The sequence below is a fragment of the Melanotaenia boesemani genome, chromosome 18 (genome assembly GCF_017639745.1).
Source record: "Melanotaenia boesemani isolate fMelBoe1 chromosome 18, fMelBoe1.pri, whole genome shotgun sequence".
Lineage (NCBI taxonomy): Eukaryota > Metazoa > Chordata > Actinopteri > Atheriniformes > Melanotaeniidae > Melanotaenia > Melanotaenia boesemani.
In genome coordinates, this window is record NC_055699.1 from 27,314,195 (window position 1) to 27,328,186 (window position 13,992).

Genomic DNA, 13,992 nt, shown 5'->3' on the forward strand with positions numbered 1-13,992 from the left:
ATTAAACAAACAACATTTTAAAAATAACAAAATATAGAAAACAAAAATAAAATCTAACTAAATGTATGTTTAGAACGAAAAATTAAACTACATTTTTTTATGTTTGGCTCCACAAACTGTGGCAGTGGCAAGTGTCTGTTGGAGATATTAATCTTCTTTTGAAAATTCGTTGAGCTAACTTCCGGTCCTCATTCTTCCTGCTGTTAGACTGAATGACGGCGCGCGAGAGAACAGGCTGGTGTTTATCACTTCTGAGATTGTGCGCTCACTTCCTAATGTGGAGTGGCGTTTATAAGCGCTAGCTTGGAGCAGAAAATGTAGTTTATGAGCACTAGCTTGCAGCAGAAAGTGTAGTTTATGAGCGCTAGCTTGAAGCAGAAAGTGTAGTTTATGAGCGCTAGCTTGCAACAGAGCTGCTGTCATGTCTACTCAGAGCAGCGCTGCTTCTGGGATTCAGGGTCTTCTCCTGAAACTTCATGAATCACTTTCAGACGAAGACAAGCGAGCAGCAGCTTTGAATTGTCACGATATTATCGGTGATTTGGGGCAGGAGTGCATGCTAACCCCCACTGAGAGCGAACTTGGTAAGGCAGGTTCTTCAAATGGACCCAACCGAACCTCCTTCAAAGTCTGTTTTAAACTTGCTTCGTGCTTCTTTTGTTGACAAGTATCAGACTCCCAGTAAAGGAGAATATTTATAGATTTTCATCTGTTATTTCTGAGTTCGTCACGCTGAAAATACTTTTATAACTGATCAGGTCTAATTAGATTGTATCCTTCCGCCAAAACTCAGAACGTGTGGGACTGATCCCTCCGAGTACACGCAGTCACGTGACATTACCACAAGGAAAAGCAGGTGTTGCAGATCGAAATGTTTCCCATCGACACGATACCATCCGTTTATGGTACTGTTTTATCAATATTAATACTTTTTGCTCCATAAAAGAAAATCTCACTGTTCAATGAACACTGGTATATTAATAACGAAATACAAATACAACATTTAAACATAAATACTTGAACGAATTGCTCATAAAATTATAATAAATATATTAACATGTAATGGTTCACGGTGGTGAAGTGGTTACAGCAAGAAGGTCACTAGTTCGAGCCTCGACTGGGGGGAAGGTGATGGGCTGGTTACCTGTCCGGGCTAACCTGCTTGTCACCTGTTAATGGTTGGCAAAGGCTCCAGCTTCCTTGCAACCCTGAATCGGAGGAAGCGGTACACAAAATGAATGAATATTAACATGTAAAAACAGATTTAAGAAACTACACAATATAAGATTTAAATCGCTTAAACAAAATCTAAAATTGAAATATAGAAAACCCATTAAAACATAATGCCGCAGAACCTGCTTTAAACCAGTAAAATATTAAAACATCATCACTAACATCATCATCATCTGATAGGCCGCCACGATCACCTGACATGGAAGAAGTAAAGGAACACATCTGGACTTTTTATTTCTCCACATTATTTTGTTTCCTGGATTTCTCAGAAGTGGAAAAAAATGTAAAAATTATGATTATTATTGATTTTATTGGCTGCAATTCTAAGAAGTGAAAACAAATAACATTTATTACATAAAACCCATGAGAAGTGAAAAATTGCCATGTTTTGTATGAACACAGTGTTGTATTAATGTTTAGAAAGATGGAATTGTACATTATACTGGCAGATATGGAGGTACAGAAACGTACATCCCATTAATAACCAGGTGGGACCAGATGGAACATTTCTTTAAAGCCATATTAACACATTTCACATCATTTCTCTTCAGTCAGATCTCCTTGGTTCCTTTTTCCACTGTATCGGCTCCAATAACTGATTTACTTTGTCTACACTGGAAGCCAAAACTCTGGATGGATTCAGTCCATCTTTATTTATATCACAACAATTCACAACAAAGTCACGTTGCAGTGTTTGCAAATGTGATCAATTCAAACCGATTCATTGTGATTAGTCTGGTTTTTAATAACTGTTGAGACGAGCTGATTCAGACATGAAGACCTATCTACGGATGTTCTGTGGAAGTAATTATTTTATTTCTTCATCTCCTGCAGCCTTACAGACGTCGCTGCTGTTCTCCAAAGATTATGGCCTTCTCATCTTCCTCAGGAAGTCCGTGGCGTTGGATGAGGTAAGCGTCCCGTAACTGCTCCTCCACATCGTCCGGTCCAACGTTCACATGTTAACAGAAACATCTGTTTTCCAGCTGCGGGACACGCGTGTTGAAGCCTTTGTGTTTTTGGAGAAGTTTTTAGACAAAATGTCTTCCAGAGTGAAAGGCTGGGAGAAAACGTACGCCGTGGACATCAGAGTGAGTTCATGATGCTGTTGCTGCTTATTCTAGCTTCCAATGTGAGTTTCTGTTCAGTGGAAGCTCAGATCAGCTTTTCTGCTTCTAAACACGAGCCTCAGAATCTGTTGTTTGTTTGCAGGACATGTGCATGGCTGTTTACACAAAGGAGAAGGCTGCCAAATGTCGGACCCCCATCCTGGAGCTCCTGATTAAGGTGGGTTTGTGTTTCCTCGTTTCCACCAACAGGTGCAGGTCGGGTCGGGACGGTTAGGGTAAGGATATGGTTCCCACAGCCAATCATAACCTTACTTCGTGCTTTGTGATGCCATTTTAAATGGAGATTTAATCAACACAAAGAAAATATGTTTCTCTGAATAAGGAGCCCTTCTTGCTTTGTTTTTCGCCATATTGCACAGGAAGTGATTCTTTTTCTCAACCAATCAACAGATTGCAGTGTGTCAAGCTCCACCCTTTTGGGTCGGATTAGTTAGAGAGGTACCCCAACGAAAGGGCCCCAACAAAGTAGGACGGGTCGAGTCGGATATTATGGCACCCTTCCCAGTTTTCTCATGTGGAAACACAAAAAAATCTGCCCCAACCCACCAGGATGTGCCCCGCACCCTGCCCTGACCCGCACCCGGCACCCCGACCCACATCCCGCCCAGAACCCTGACCTGCACCACACTCTGCATCCCCACCAGTGGTGGAAACAGGGCTGTAGTGATGGTGGAGCCTCATGAAGGATGGAGGCTTCAGTCTGACGAAGAACAGTGACATCTGGTGGTCGACTGAGGCTACTACGTGTTCAGGAAGCCTGAGATCCTTAAGCCTGCACCAATTACATCACTGTTATTAACGGTGATGATGGTAATATTACTGATCACTGATTCTTGGGGGGAGAGGTTACAGAGGTGGGCTCTGGGTCTGGGTTTGAGTCCCCGGTGTGGCGAAATATGGCAGCCCATGGCTCTCTGGCACATCTACTACAGAGTGGACAAATTTCCCAATCAGGAATAATTAAGTAAAATGATTAAAATCAATGACCCGCTTGTTTTTAGAGAAACTTTGAAATCAAGTTAAAACATGTCAGACCCACTTGCCCCCAGCATCATTCAGCTGCAGCAGATCTCCCATCATCATCATCTTCATCTTCATGGTGTGTGTGCAGGTGGTGAAGACGACGAAGGCTTCCAGCGTGGCTGCAGACTTCAGGATCTCTGAGATATTCAACCGGTTTTACAGCGAGCTCTGTCAGAAGAGCAAGCTAGCAGATTCAGGTGAATTTATTTATCAGATGATTCATTTCTGGATGTAAAATAGAAACTTCACAACTTTTTATTCCTTTCTTCTCCCTGTTGTTCAGTTCTGGGTAAAATCTACGAGCTGCTGGGAGTTCTGGGAGAGGTTCATCCCAGTGAGATGGTCAACAACTCCGATAAGCTCTACAAGGCTTATCTGGGAGAGCTGAAGGAGCAGGTCAGTTTTCCACGTAGCACACAGAAATATGGACGACCTGCAATGCTGCTATATCCATCGAAACATTCATTTTACATCATTTTACATGCTCAGAATAACTGGAATTCTTTTAAAGCGGAATGAACGTTGACGTGATCGAAGAATTATTCAATTCAGATTTAAAATATGAAGAAACAGCAGCTTACTTTGGATTTAAGTTTTATTCGGAATGGCCATTTTCATTCAGAATTAGGAGTTTACAAGGTCATTTTAAAGAGGATTTAGGTTTTATTCTGAATTAAAGGAGAATTAAAACTCAATTAAATGTGGCCAACGTCTGCATGGTGACTGGTTTAGATTTAAATGAACCAGATGGACAGAAAATAATAAAAAATATCCCAGAGTTTTAAAGGTTAGATGGGTGGACATGGATGTGGACGTGGACGAGGTCTACTTTTAGCTGCTGATTTAATGTGTTTTTCCTCAGATGACGTCTTCAACAAAAGAAGCCAAACTTTTTGTGGTAGCTGGATGTCTGAGAGGAATCACCGCCCTGATGGTTAATTTCACTAAGAGCATGGAAGAAGGTTGGTGTCTATCTTCATGTCCACAGTGAGTTCATCTCAGGATAAACACCAGTGTCCTCATCTGCAGACCCAGTAACCTGTAAGGACATCTTCCAGTATGCGGTGAAGTCCATCACTCCCCAGGTAACCATGACAGCAGCATCATGTGCGCAGCTCTGACAGCTGCCTCACGTCTTCTTGTCTGTTTCAGATGGAAATGAGTCGCTACGCCGTCACGTGTGGTGAGTGTGGACATTTCCAGCTGAGTGATGCTAAACGTTGCCGTAAACTGAGGTCTTTCTGACGGTTCCTTCAACAGCTGGACTCCGGCTGTTCTCCAGACATGCGTCCCAGTTCAGCGGCTGCCTCATGGACCAGTACCGCACCTTGTTCGAGACCATGTGTAAACTCTGCGGTCACATCAACGCTGAGATGAAGAAGACCAGCTATAGTGCTCTGGAAGCTTTTCTCAAACAGGTCAGTCTTGCACCACCCTCCTGCACCGATCCGCCCACGCCGCAAACAGAATCATCCTTCCGTCTCCTCGTGCTCCTCAGGTCGCCATGTTGGTCGCCGACAACGTTGAAGAGCACAAAACCAAACTGAAGTTCTTCATGCAGAAGTTCTGCAGCATTATTAAAACCATGGACTCCACCCACAAAGAGCTGTCCATCGCCATCCGAGGATATGGCTTCTTTGCTGCGGTAGCCGCAACACCTCATCATTATTATTATTATTATTGTTATTATTATTATTATTATTATTATTATTATTATTATTATTGTTGTTGTTGTTATTTTTATTATGATATAATGGAGCATGTATTGTGTGTGGGGGGTGTAAATCACCAGTTTGATCAGGATATGATGTCATAGTGAGTTTGTTCACTGAAGTCAGAAATTCTCCCAGAAAAATTAAAATAAGACAGTAAAAGAAGCGAGAAAGGAAGAATAAACTGGTAGAAATTAAAAGACTAAAACAGTGAAGACAAAAATACATTAGAAGTCGGGGCTCCAGACTAACTTTTTGTACGAGGAGCACAGTGGCCCCTAAGATTTAGAGGCTCACACTGAAATCGCCTTGCAAAGCAAACATTCACATTTCCTCTCATTTTCACTGTATTAGTGATAAATACTACTATAAATTCAGAAATTACAATGTTTACAATTCACGCTTTTTTGTGCAGCAGTTGACATTGAAAAAGAAAACATCTTACTGGTCGCTCTAATACAAAACGAGTCGACAGAACTTGTCAAATCAGATTTGATTTTCACTTTGTAGTCGAAGCAGAACGGCAACTTTGTCACCATCATCCCCCCACAGGGCATGGTATGACTGGTCATGTAGTTCCTGGCAATAAACAGCTTCAGGGACTGATGCTCCTCTCCAGCCACTGTTCCCAACTCCTCAGTAAGAGAAGTAGCTATTGGCTGTCCTAAAAGTCGCAAGAAGTTGCTAATTAGCATAATCAGCCTGGTACATATAGTTGTAATGGATGCTGCCATAAAGAGGGATGTAGTGGGAAAGGCCAAAATTAATAAATTGACAACCTAAAAATGACTAGATCAGCAAAAATAAATAAAATAATTATGTCAATATTTTCTTTATTTTTTTAGTTAAGTTTTTAAGTGTATTTTGTTTTTGAATTAGGAGTGTGGAGCATGTCACAACACTTAACTTTTTAAATATTTTTGTCCACACTCTTCATTAATAGACATTACTTTCTGACAGTAAGCCAGCGCGGGATCCTCCAGCAGCAGCTTTGTTCGTTTCATTTTCAGCCTGGTCATGAAGCAGAGGTGAACGTCGTCTGCTCTGAATGCAGCTGCTGCTGCTGTGTGAGGACCAAGACTCGTATGACAGGGAGGGGTCTGCGCAGCACCCACTCTTCATTGGGAAGAGTAAACTACGTTTAATCACGTCAGTCTCCAAAAGTCTCCAATAATACCAGAAAAAGACACTACATGCCTCCTGCAAAGCTATAGTGTAATTGTTCACAGCTCGGCCCACACCGGCATTGATTACCAGGTTTTTTCCTGAGTGGGTGTGTCGCTGAGTGGGGAAAATCTGTTAGAAAACATAGACAGGCTGGTGGTGAGCCACGGGCTTAAGGCTACGCTTCCTCCTGACCGTCACCAAACCGGCCTGTGACCCCGGCTGCGTGGGTGCTGCTAAGGGACGGCTGAGTGGGTTAGCCTCTCTAAGTGGCTTCGCACTGGCTGCAGGGGCTTGGCTGGCTACTGGGTGCTTTACTACAGTCAAGCCTCCACTTCGCAGAGTTAGCCTCAAAGCTACAAACAAGCTACATTGCTTACACATACCGTCATCAGTAAAGAAGGCAGAGGAAGAGTGTGTTAACTGTTACACGGTGTGGAAAGGACAAACGGTGTAGAATATCTATTTAGATGTGGAGCTAACAGGGCTAGTGGTGCAGCGCAAACGAGGAAGGTACGCAGGAAGTGACACAATACATCTTACAGCAAACGTCAGCCTACAGCCTCCACTAGGAGGCTGATTCTTTGCTTCAAAATGCGTTAACTGGTGGTTTTCCAGCTTAAAACAACAATAAGAGACTGAGGCCCTGACACTGTTGCCGGCTCCAATGTGACCACTAGATGGCGATCTACTTTGCTGATTGAACATCATCTTAGTGTCTTCCTGTGTTCTGTTCTTGTTTCCTGTTTTATGTAGCCTTACTGGTCAGCACCTTGGTCAGCGCCTGCTGTTTTTAAAGTGCTTTATAAATGAAGTCTGCTTGGCTTGTTGACTCTTGCCATCTGGTGTCTTCCCTCAGCCCTGTAAGAAGGTTTGCCCCCAGGATGTGGACCTGATGTACACGGAGTTGATCCAGCGCTGTAAGCAGATGTACCTGACAGAGTCGGACAGCGAGGACGACAGCTTCTATCAGCTACCCAGCTTTCTGGACTCCATTGCCAGTGTCCTCATTCACCTGGACAAGGTAAAAGCAGGCCACAAGTTCACTGTGCATCACTTTGATCTGCTATTGATAATCAGCTGGACTGATGTGAACCTTGTGCTCTAGGTTCCAGAGGTGTATACTCCGCTGTTAGAGCGGCTCCTGGTGGTGCAGATTGACAGTTTCCCTCAGTACAGCGAGAGGATGCAGATGGCCTGCAGCAGGTCCATCCTGAAGGTTCTGGTGGCCATGGCCTCTAAAGGACCGGTTCTCTGGACCTTCATCAGCTCTGTGGGTACGTAGATCCCCAGAAATCCACATTCCTCTCAGTTTGTACTGACGGATGGATGGATGGATGGATGGATGGAAGAGCGGGACTGATGGATGGATGGATGGATGGATATATGAATGGACGGAAGCAGGAATATAAGATCAGGCTGTGGCGGTTTCTTCTGTTCCAGTTCATCAGGGTCTGATTCGTGTCTGTTCGAAGCCCGTCGTCCCTGCTGAGGTCAGACAGGAAGTCATTTATTCTTTGTTTTCTGTTTACAAAGATCTTTTTTTTCCATTAGAGAAACTTTTTCTTCTCTTCAGGATGCTGGAAATGAGTCCTCCCAAGTTCGGACTGGAAAGTGGAAGCTTCCCTCCAGTCCCAGCTACCTTCCTCTGTATAAAGGGCTTCTGGACTGTGACCAACTGAAGGTGCACTTTTAGCTGATTCTTGTCTTATTTTCTGTAGGTGTGTGGAGCCTTTTATCGTCTATGTTCTGCTGCTCAGGTAAGGCAGCAGCACCTGGTTAGGACTTCGTATATGCACAAGGTCTCATTGATAATCAGGACAGATTAGCAGGTTTCCTCTTAGGACTGGCAGGTCTGCTGCAGATGAACCCTGACTCCAGCTGGATCCAGTAAGATCTGTTAAATCTCCACATCTCAACAACTTTTAGGGTTTTTATTACACTGGTTACCTTCTTCATGTCGCTCCATCTCATTGGCTGGGTTTAAATGTTTTAGAACGGCTTCAGGTTCTCAGATTTTACTGTTGCCATGGAGATGACTACCTGAAATATTCGGTCCATTTATGACTGATTTTTATTAAATAGATTTTTATACCAGGCTTTAAACATATTTATTTCTACTGTGAAGTTGGTCTTTTTAACATGGGAGTCTATAGGGATTTGAGGGGTATAGAGGGGTAAACTGCAACTTTTTGCTCTTCCACATTGGCTTCACATTTTACCGGCTGAGGTTGCTGCTTGGCAGAGATGCAGATGTCACGTGCTCCGGATAACTAGTGGCTGACGCATAACGCTTCCGTTGTTGTGCAGCCTGATGAGGATGCTGCACACCTGGGTGTGTCGTTGCAAAGTTTCACTGCCCACTAAAGGTTAAAAAGACCAACTTTATGTGGAAATAGTGTCACGTAAAAGAGACAAAGACAGCAAAGCTTCAGCTCAGGTGAGGAAGCTGAGAGCCGGGAGGGAGCGGGTGAGTGACTCCCATGTACTCCAGTCGGTGCTGTGAGTTCCTGCTACGAGTCGAGTCAGCGCCAGAATACTGCGGGCTTAATGAGTGATGTAGCTCACAGGAACGGAGAGGGTGAGCAAGTGAGTCGGTGTGCTGTGAGCGGAGTGTTTTTCCATCGTTGAAAGTTCAAAGCAGATAGGGAAATGGCAATGGTCCACCAGGGAAATGGAGAGTTTGGTTAAGAAACACAAGCTGTTGCTTTTCCTTCTGTTAGCATGATTAGCTTGATTTATCTACAAGTGCAGTTAGAATAGAAGTTGCACAATAGTGATATATTAATTGGTCTTTTCAGTTAGCGCTGCAGTTAGCTAGCGGTAGCAGGAACGAGTTAGTGAATGAGTGGAGAGGGATTCAGTAAGGGAGTCAGTAAAGTGATTCTTAAGTACTGAACAATTTTTTCATGACTCACACAACACTACTTCCTGCTGCCTGAATCAAGCTTTTTCATCTTTCTCCTGCAGGATTCTGGGTTTTTGGATGGTGCTTTTGAAAGCCAGAACGCTGCCCTGGGGTCTCTGAGCCGTCTCCTCTACGATGAGTTGGTGAAATCGATTCTCCGGATTGTGGAGAAGTTGGACTTGTCTGTGCAGAAGATAACGTCGGGAGAGGAGGTAAGCTGTCGTCTCCATGTGCTCTGTTTTCCACGGCGGTCTGAGGGATGCTGATTTAATCCTCCGTGATTGTCAGGCTCCAGATGACTCGGCCCACATCCTGCCCTCATCCGACCCGACAGCTTACCTTTTACCCAACAAGGTCAAAGACTTCACCGCCTTCGTCAACCTGGTTGAGTTCTGCAGGTAAAACCAAAATTTTGGTCCAGTTGGTCAAACTGGACCAGAACTTAAGTGGATCTGGTTTGGTTTCTCAGATTAGAGCAGTGTGCCTTCCACAACATCAGCCCCAGCTGCATTTATCTGGACATTTAGCACATTCCCAGTTCTCCCAGTAAAGCCTGTTGTTTGTTGTCTCTGCAGCGAGTTGTTGCTCAGTAAACACGTGGAGTATTTCCAGTGGTGGATGTACCCTCTCAGCCATGATCTGATCCTCCACTCCATTAGAAATCCACTCGTCAGTGGCTTTTACAAGCTGCTGTCTGTCACCATGAAAGTTGCCAAGAGAATCAAGTATTACCAGGTAATATTCTCTCTTTTATTTTGGCATCAGGCCTGGCTTCCTGTCAGGATCTGGAATATCATCAGAATATGATGGGAGCGAAATCAGCCTGAAACAGGAAATAAGTCCTGTTTTCTCAGACGTGTGAAGTATGGATGGAATATGTCACACCGTGTAGTCCACACATTAAATGCAAATTATTAGAGGTGGGACTTTAATGCATTAATTATGATTCATTTACGAAAAATTAACGCGTTAAAAAATTAACGCGTTAAAAAAAATTTTACGCATTACGGGCAAAACTCCAATTTGCGTGTGCAATGTAGAATTTTGGGGATGAACCACGGTTTGCAGGTGATTTACTGAGTGCGTGAATGGCAGGAGGTGCAAACGTGTTGGAGGGATGCTGATTTAACCTCCTTTTTAAATAAGGGTTTTGCTCGTTTTGTGGTTTGCCACATGGAGCTTATCGAGGCAACGCTAAAAGAAATTCGACCCCATAGAATTGGAGTTATTAGTTGAAGAAGCCAACAAACACTTAAATGACCTACAGCAAAGAAATCTGACTGGCGCACATAGAAACGCCATATAGGAGCAAATTTGTGAAAAAGTTAACTCTTTAAGCCCAACGGACCGGTACCGGGTCCTGCAGCTGTAAGCACACGTTCATGTGTGTAAAAAAAGTAACTTTAATGATGTAAGGATATTTTATTTCTAATGTGTCTCAAAGAATCCCTAACGTCACTAAATCAACCCTCCAATTGCTTTTTGTCAACACAGTATTTGTTTTATAACAACTTGAAAATACATATGCAACCAATAACCATTATGAGTAACACGCGAAACAAAATGCAACACAATGGGTGATCCATTCATGTCACCCCAACATATTGGGTATCAAATGAAACTAAAAAAGCTGCACTTTCAGATGATACCAAGCATAATCTTAACTTAGCCGACCACCTCACATCAGTCTCAAAACAAACACCAAGCCAACCTTTGAGCCAGCCCATCAGATTGCATGTTTATCACACAGTATGTCACCAAACCCTAAAACTATTCTTACCAAAAGCAATATATATTATTTCCTTACGTTTTCGTGGTCATTTTCAGTTTATCCACACTATTCTTTGAATTCACCACGTATTAGTTCGTTATAGTGGAACTGCATCATGCACTTGCATTTCATATGGTACCATTCAGGCGGGAGCATCCACATTATTTAAGATCTGTGATGCACTCACAGAGCTAATCTAGAACAGCAGCGATTTCTTTAATTGATTTAGAGACTTTACTCATTTACAACGAAGGCTAAACGTGATCAGCATGTCCAAGAGGCCTCATAAAAAAAAATACACCCTCTTTGAAGGTTTTAAGTAAACACAGAGATGTAGTTATATATAGTTCTGAAACTGGCAGCGATGCTAATGCTAACTGCTAACACTGTTTTCATTATACACTGTGCACAGTGGTAGGAACTGATGATATAGTGGCTAAATGCCAGGGCCAGTTTGTGAAATGTATGCACACAGTATTTTGTTGCCAGATTCCCTACCAAGAAGTAAAATACCTGTGTGGCACAATGAGTAAACCTGCCTCTCACCTGCTGGGTTAGGCTCTGCCCCCGTGACCCTAAACTGGACAAAGAGGTACAGAACATGGATGAGTAATATAAATAACACAGATCTGTTTGTGAGCAGGGAGTTGGCCTGAGAAGCTCTGAATCTCCTCAGACTGATAATGTGAAAAGAGCTTGTTTCACCCTTTTATCCAAGTTTGGAAAAGAGGTATTTCTTCACTTTTTATATATGATTGTTGTTGGAGTAATAACGAGGTATGCAGTGGTTGTTACAGCCATGTTTTCCACCAGGTGTGTGTCCGAATGAAGCAGTACAAGGATGAGCTGCTGGCGTCCTGCTTGACCTTTGTTCTCTCGCTGCACCACAACATGGTGGCTTTGGACATTAAGGCCTACTGTCCTGCTCTGGAGGTGGGAATCTTTTACCGTCTTCATCAGATATTTGTTGTTTTATGTACTGAGCCTGAAGCTGCTGCTTTAGCTGTCTTTGTGGACGGGTTTGTAGAGTTGACTGGCAGGAATCACCTACATCTTACGACACAGCATCCAACACAAAAAAACATCTCAAGTTTTACCCTTCGACAGTTAAGATAAATATAAAACTTTGTTGTAAAAGAATATGGTCCCAGATTTTTTGACAATTATAACACACAAACACAGCTAAGGAGATAGATAGAAGTTAGCAAGGAGAGGACTAGGAATTTAGCTGGGAGATAGCTAGAAGTTGGCAAGGAGATGGTTGGGAGATAGTGAAGCGCCACCTAAGTGTTAGCCAGGAGTTAGCTAGGATATGGCTAGGAGCAATCTTAGCTATAACTAAGAGTTAGCTAGGAGATAGCTACGTGTTAGCTAGTATTAATTTAGGAGATTGTGAGGCGATAATTAGGTGTTTGTTGGCATGGAGATGGTGAGGAGATAGCTAGGTGTTAGCGAGGAGATAGTGAGGTGATAGCTAGGTGTTAGCGAGGAGCTACCAAGTGTTAGCTAGGATTTAGGAGCTAGTGAGGATATAGCTAAGAGTTAGCTACATTGTAATGTTTAAATAATCACCTAAAAGCAAATGTGGATTAATGAAACTGGACAAAACGGATAAATAAATTATTAAAACAGGAAAATAAAACTTAATTAATGGTAAACACAAAGTATAAATGAAGCAGTTATGTGGTTGGCTAACAGGAACAAGTAAATAAGTATTTCAGCTTTGACTCTGGTTGCTCGGTTTTGGTAAGCTGATACCTGTTTCTCAAGAATCTATGAAGTCAAGTGTGGGGTTCCCCAAGGACCAGTTCTGGGCCCAGTTCTTTTTAAGCTCTTGGGGATGTCATCAGGAGACACGGCATTGATTTCCAAAGCTATGCTGATGATGCGCAGCTTTACACCACCGTGTCTCCTAATGACATGGAGCCAGTTAACGTCCTTTTAAACTGTATTCTAGATGTAAAGTCATGGATGGCAGAGAACTTCTTACAGCTCAGCCAGGTCAAAACTGGAGTTTTAATTATTGGTCCTGAAGACACGAGAGATCACTTTACCAAAATTACATAATTTCAATCCTTCTCAGCGTGTGAGAAACCTGGGTGTCTTTTTTAGACTCTGAGCTGTGAGATATTTATTATGTTTAATATCTTTATTCTAAGAGACAGAAATGACTAGTTCATGCTTGTGTGGAATGGGGGTGAACAGCTCTTGTTGGGCATGTGTGTGGACGTCTATGTGACAAAGGTGATAATGAGTGTTTTTAATTTGCTGTGTTGCTTTGCTGTGTGCTGTTGTTACTTTAATAAGCATAACTTGGTTTTATGATGTAAAACACTTTGTGTTGCCTTTGGCAGGAAAAGAGCTTTATAAATAAAATGTATTTGATTTAGTGACTTTTTCTGAATGTTTCAGTTTTTTTTGTTTCTAAAAAGCAGCTTCTGAAGGATGAAGAAACCTTTTTAACAAAACTTAATAATGATCATTTACCTACAGTTGCTTTGCTATGCTGTCAGCGTCAGCAGTACACATGTTAACACGGCAAAGTAAAGAAAAAAAACTTCAGTGTTGGATGATGGAAACGAGGGCTGTGAGGATAAAACCAGAGTTTCAGATTTTCTAGAGTTTGCTACCAGACACATGAAATTTATGTCCTTGTTTTTTGTGAACATGTCCAGACTGCACTGAGGTTGGGTCTGAGCCACGTTCCTCTGGCCAACGCTGCCCTGGATGCTCTGGAGGACTGGTCCTCTAACATCCCCCTGGAGACTATGCAGCCCTGCTACACGAGCATCCTTCCTCTCCTGGATGGATACCTGAAAAGCACCACTGCTAACGGTGAGATGGATGAATGCTCTACTTCTGCAGTTTGACATGTCAGCCTGATTCCCAGCATGTCTAAACAAGCTGTCGTTTACTTCAGAAAAAGATGGAAGCAGCTGGGAGGTGGTGTCTTCTTTATCTTCAAGAAGTGAACGAGGATACAGCAGAGTGATGACGAGGCTCCTGAAGAAGTCCAAGCAGCTGGCTGTGGTAATGGATGAAGGCATAACA

The 13,992-nt window shown here is 42.8% G+C and overlaps 1 protein-coding gene across 1 annotated transcript in view; it reads left to right on the forward strand.

The window, feature by feature from the left end:
* Positions 1-211: 211 nt before the first annotated feature.
* Positions 212-13,992, forward strand: part of prkdc (protein kinase, DNA-activated, catalytic subunit) — a 54,550-nt gene continuing 40,769 nt past the window's right edge. The window contains exons 1-22 of the mRNA XM_041968527.1: positions 212-584; positions 2,068-2,144; positions 2,220-2,324; positions 2,446-2,520; positions 3,475-3,583; positions 3,670-3,782; positions 4,249-4,348; positions 4,416-4,471; positions 4,539-4,569; positions 4,647-4,804; positions 4,885-5,031; positions 7,122-7,286; positions 7,371-7,539; positions 7,706-7,755; positions 7,839-7,946; positions 9,233-9,382; positions 9,459-9,568; positions 9,746-9,905; positions 11,585-11,671; positions 11,755-11,874; positions 13,617-13,776; positions 13,862-13,971. Of these exons, the coding sequence (XP_041824461.1) occupies positions 422-584; positions 2,068-2,144; positions 2,220-2,324; positions 2,446-2,520; positions 3,475-3,583; positions 3,670-3,782; positions 4,249-4,348; positions 4,416-4,471; positions 4,539-4,569; positions 4,647-4,804; positions 4,885-5,031; positions 7,122-7,286; positions 7,371-7,539; positions 7,706-7,755; positions 7,839-7,946; positions 9,233-9,382; positions 9,459-9,568; positions 9,746-9,905; positions 11,585-11,671; positions 11,755-11,874; positions 13,617-13,776; positions 13,862-13,971 (2,523 nt within the window). The 5' untranslated portion in view covers positions 212-421. The remainder of the gene's footprint in view (positions 585-2,067; positions 2,145-2,219; positions 2,325-2,445; positions 2,521-3,474; positions 3,584-3,669; positions 3,783-4,248; positions 4,349-4,415; positions 4,472-4,538; positions 4,570-4,646; positions 4,805-4,884; positions 5,032-7,121; positions 7,287-7,370; positions 7,540-7,705; positions 7,756-7,838; positions 7,947-9,232; positions 9,383-9,458; positions 9,569-9,745; positions 9,906-11,584; positions 11,672-11,754; positions 11,875-13,616; positions 13,777-13,861; positions 13,972-13,992) is intronic.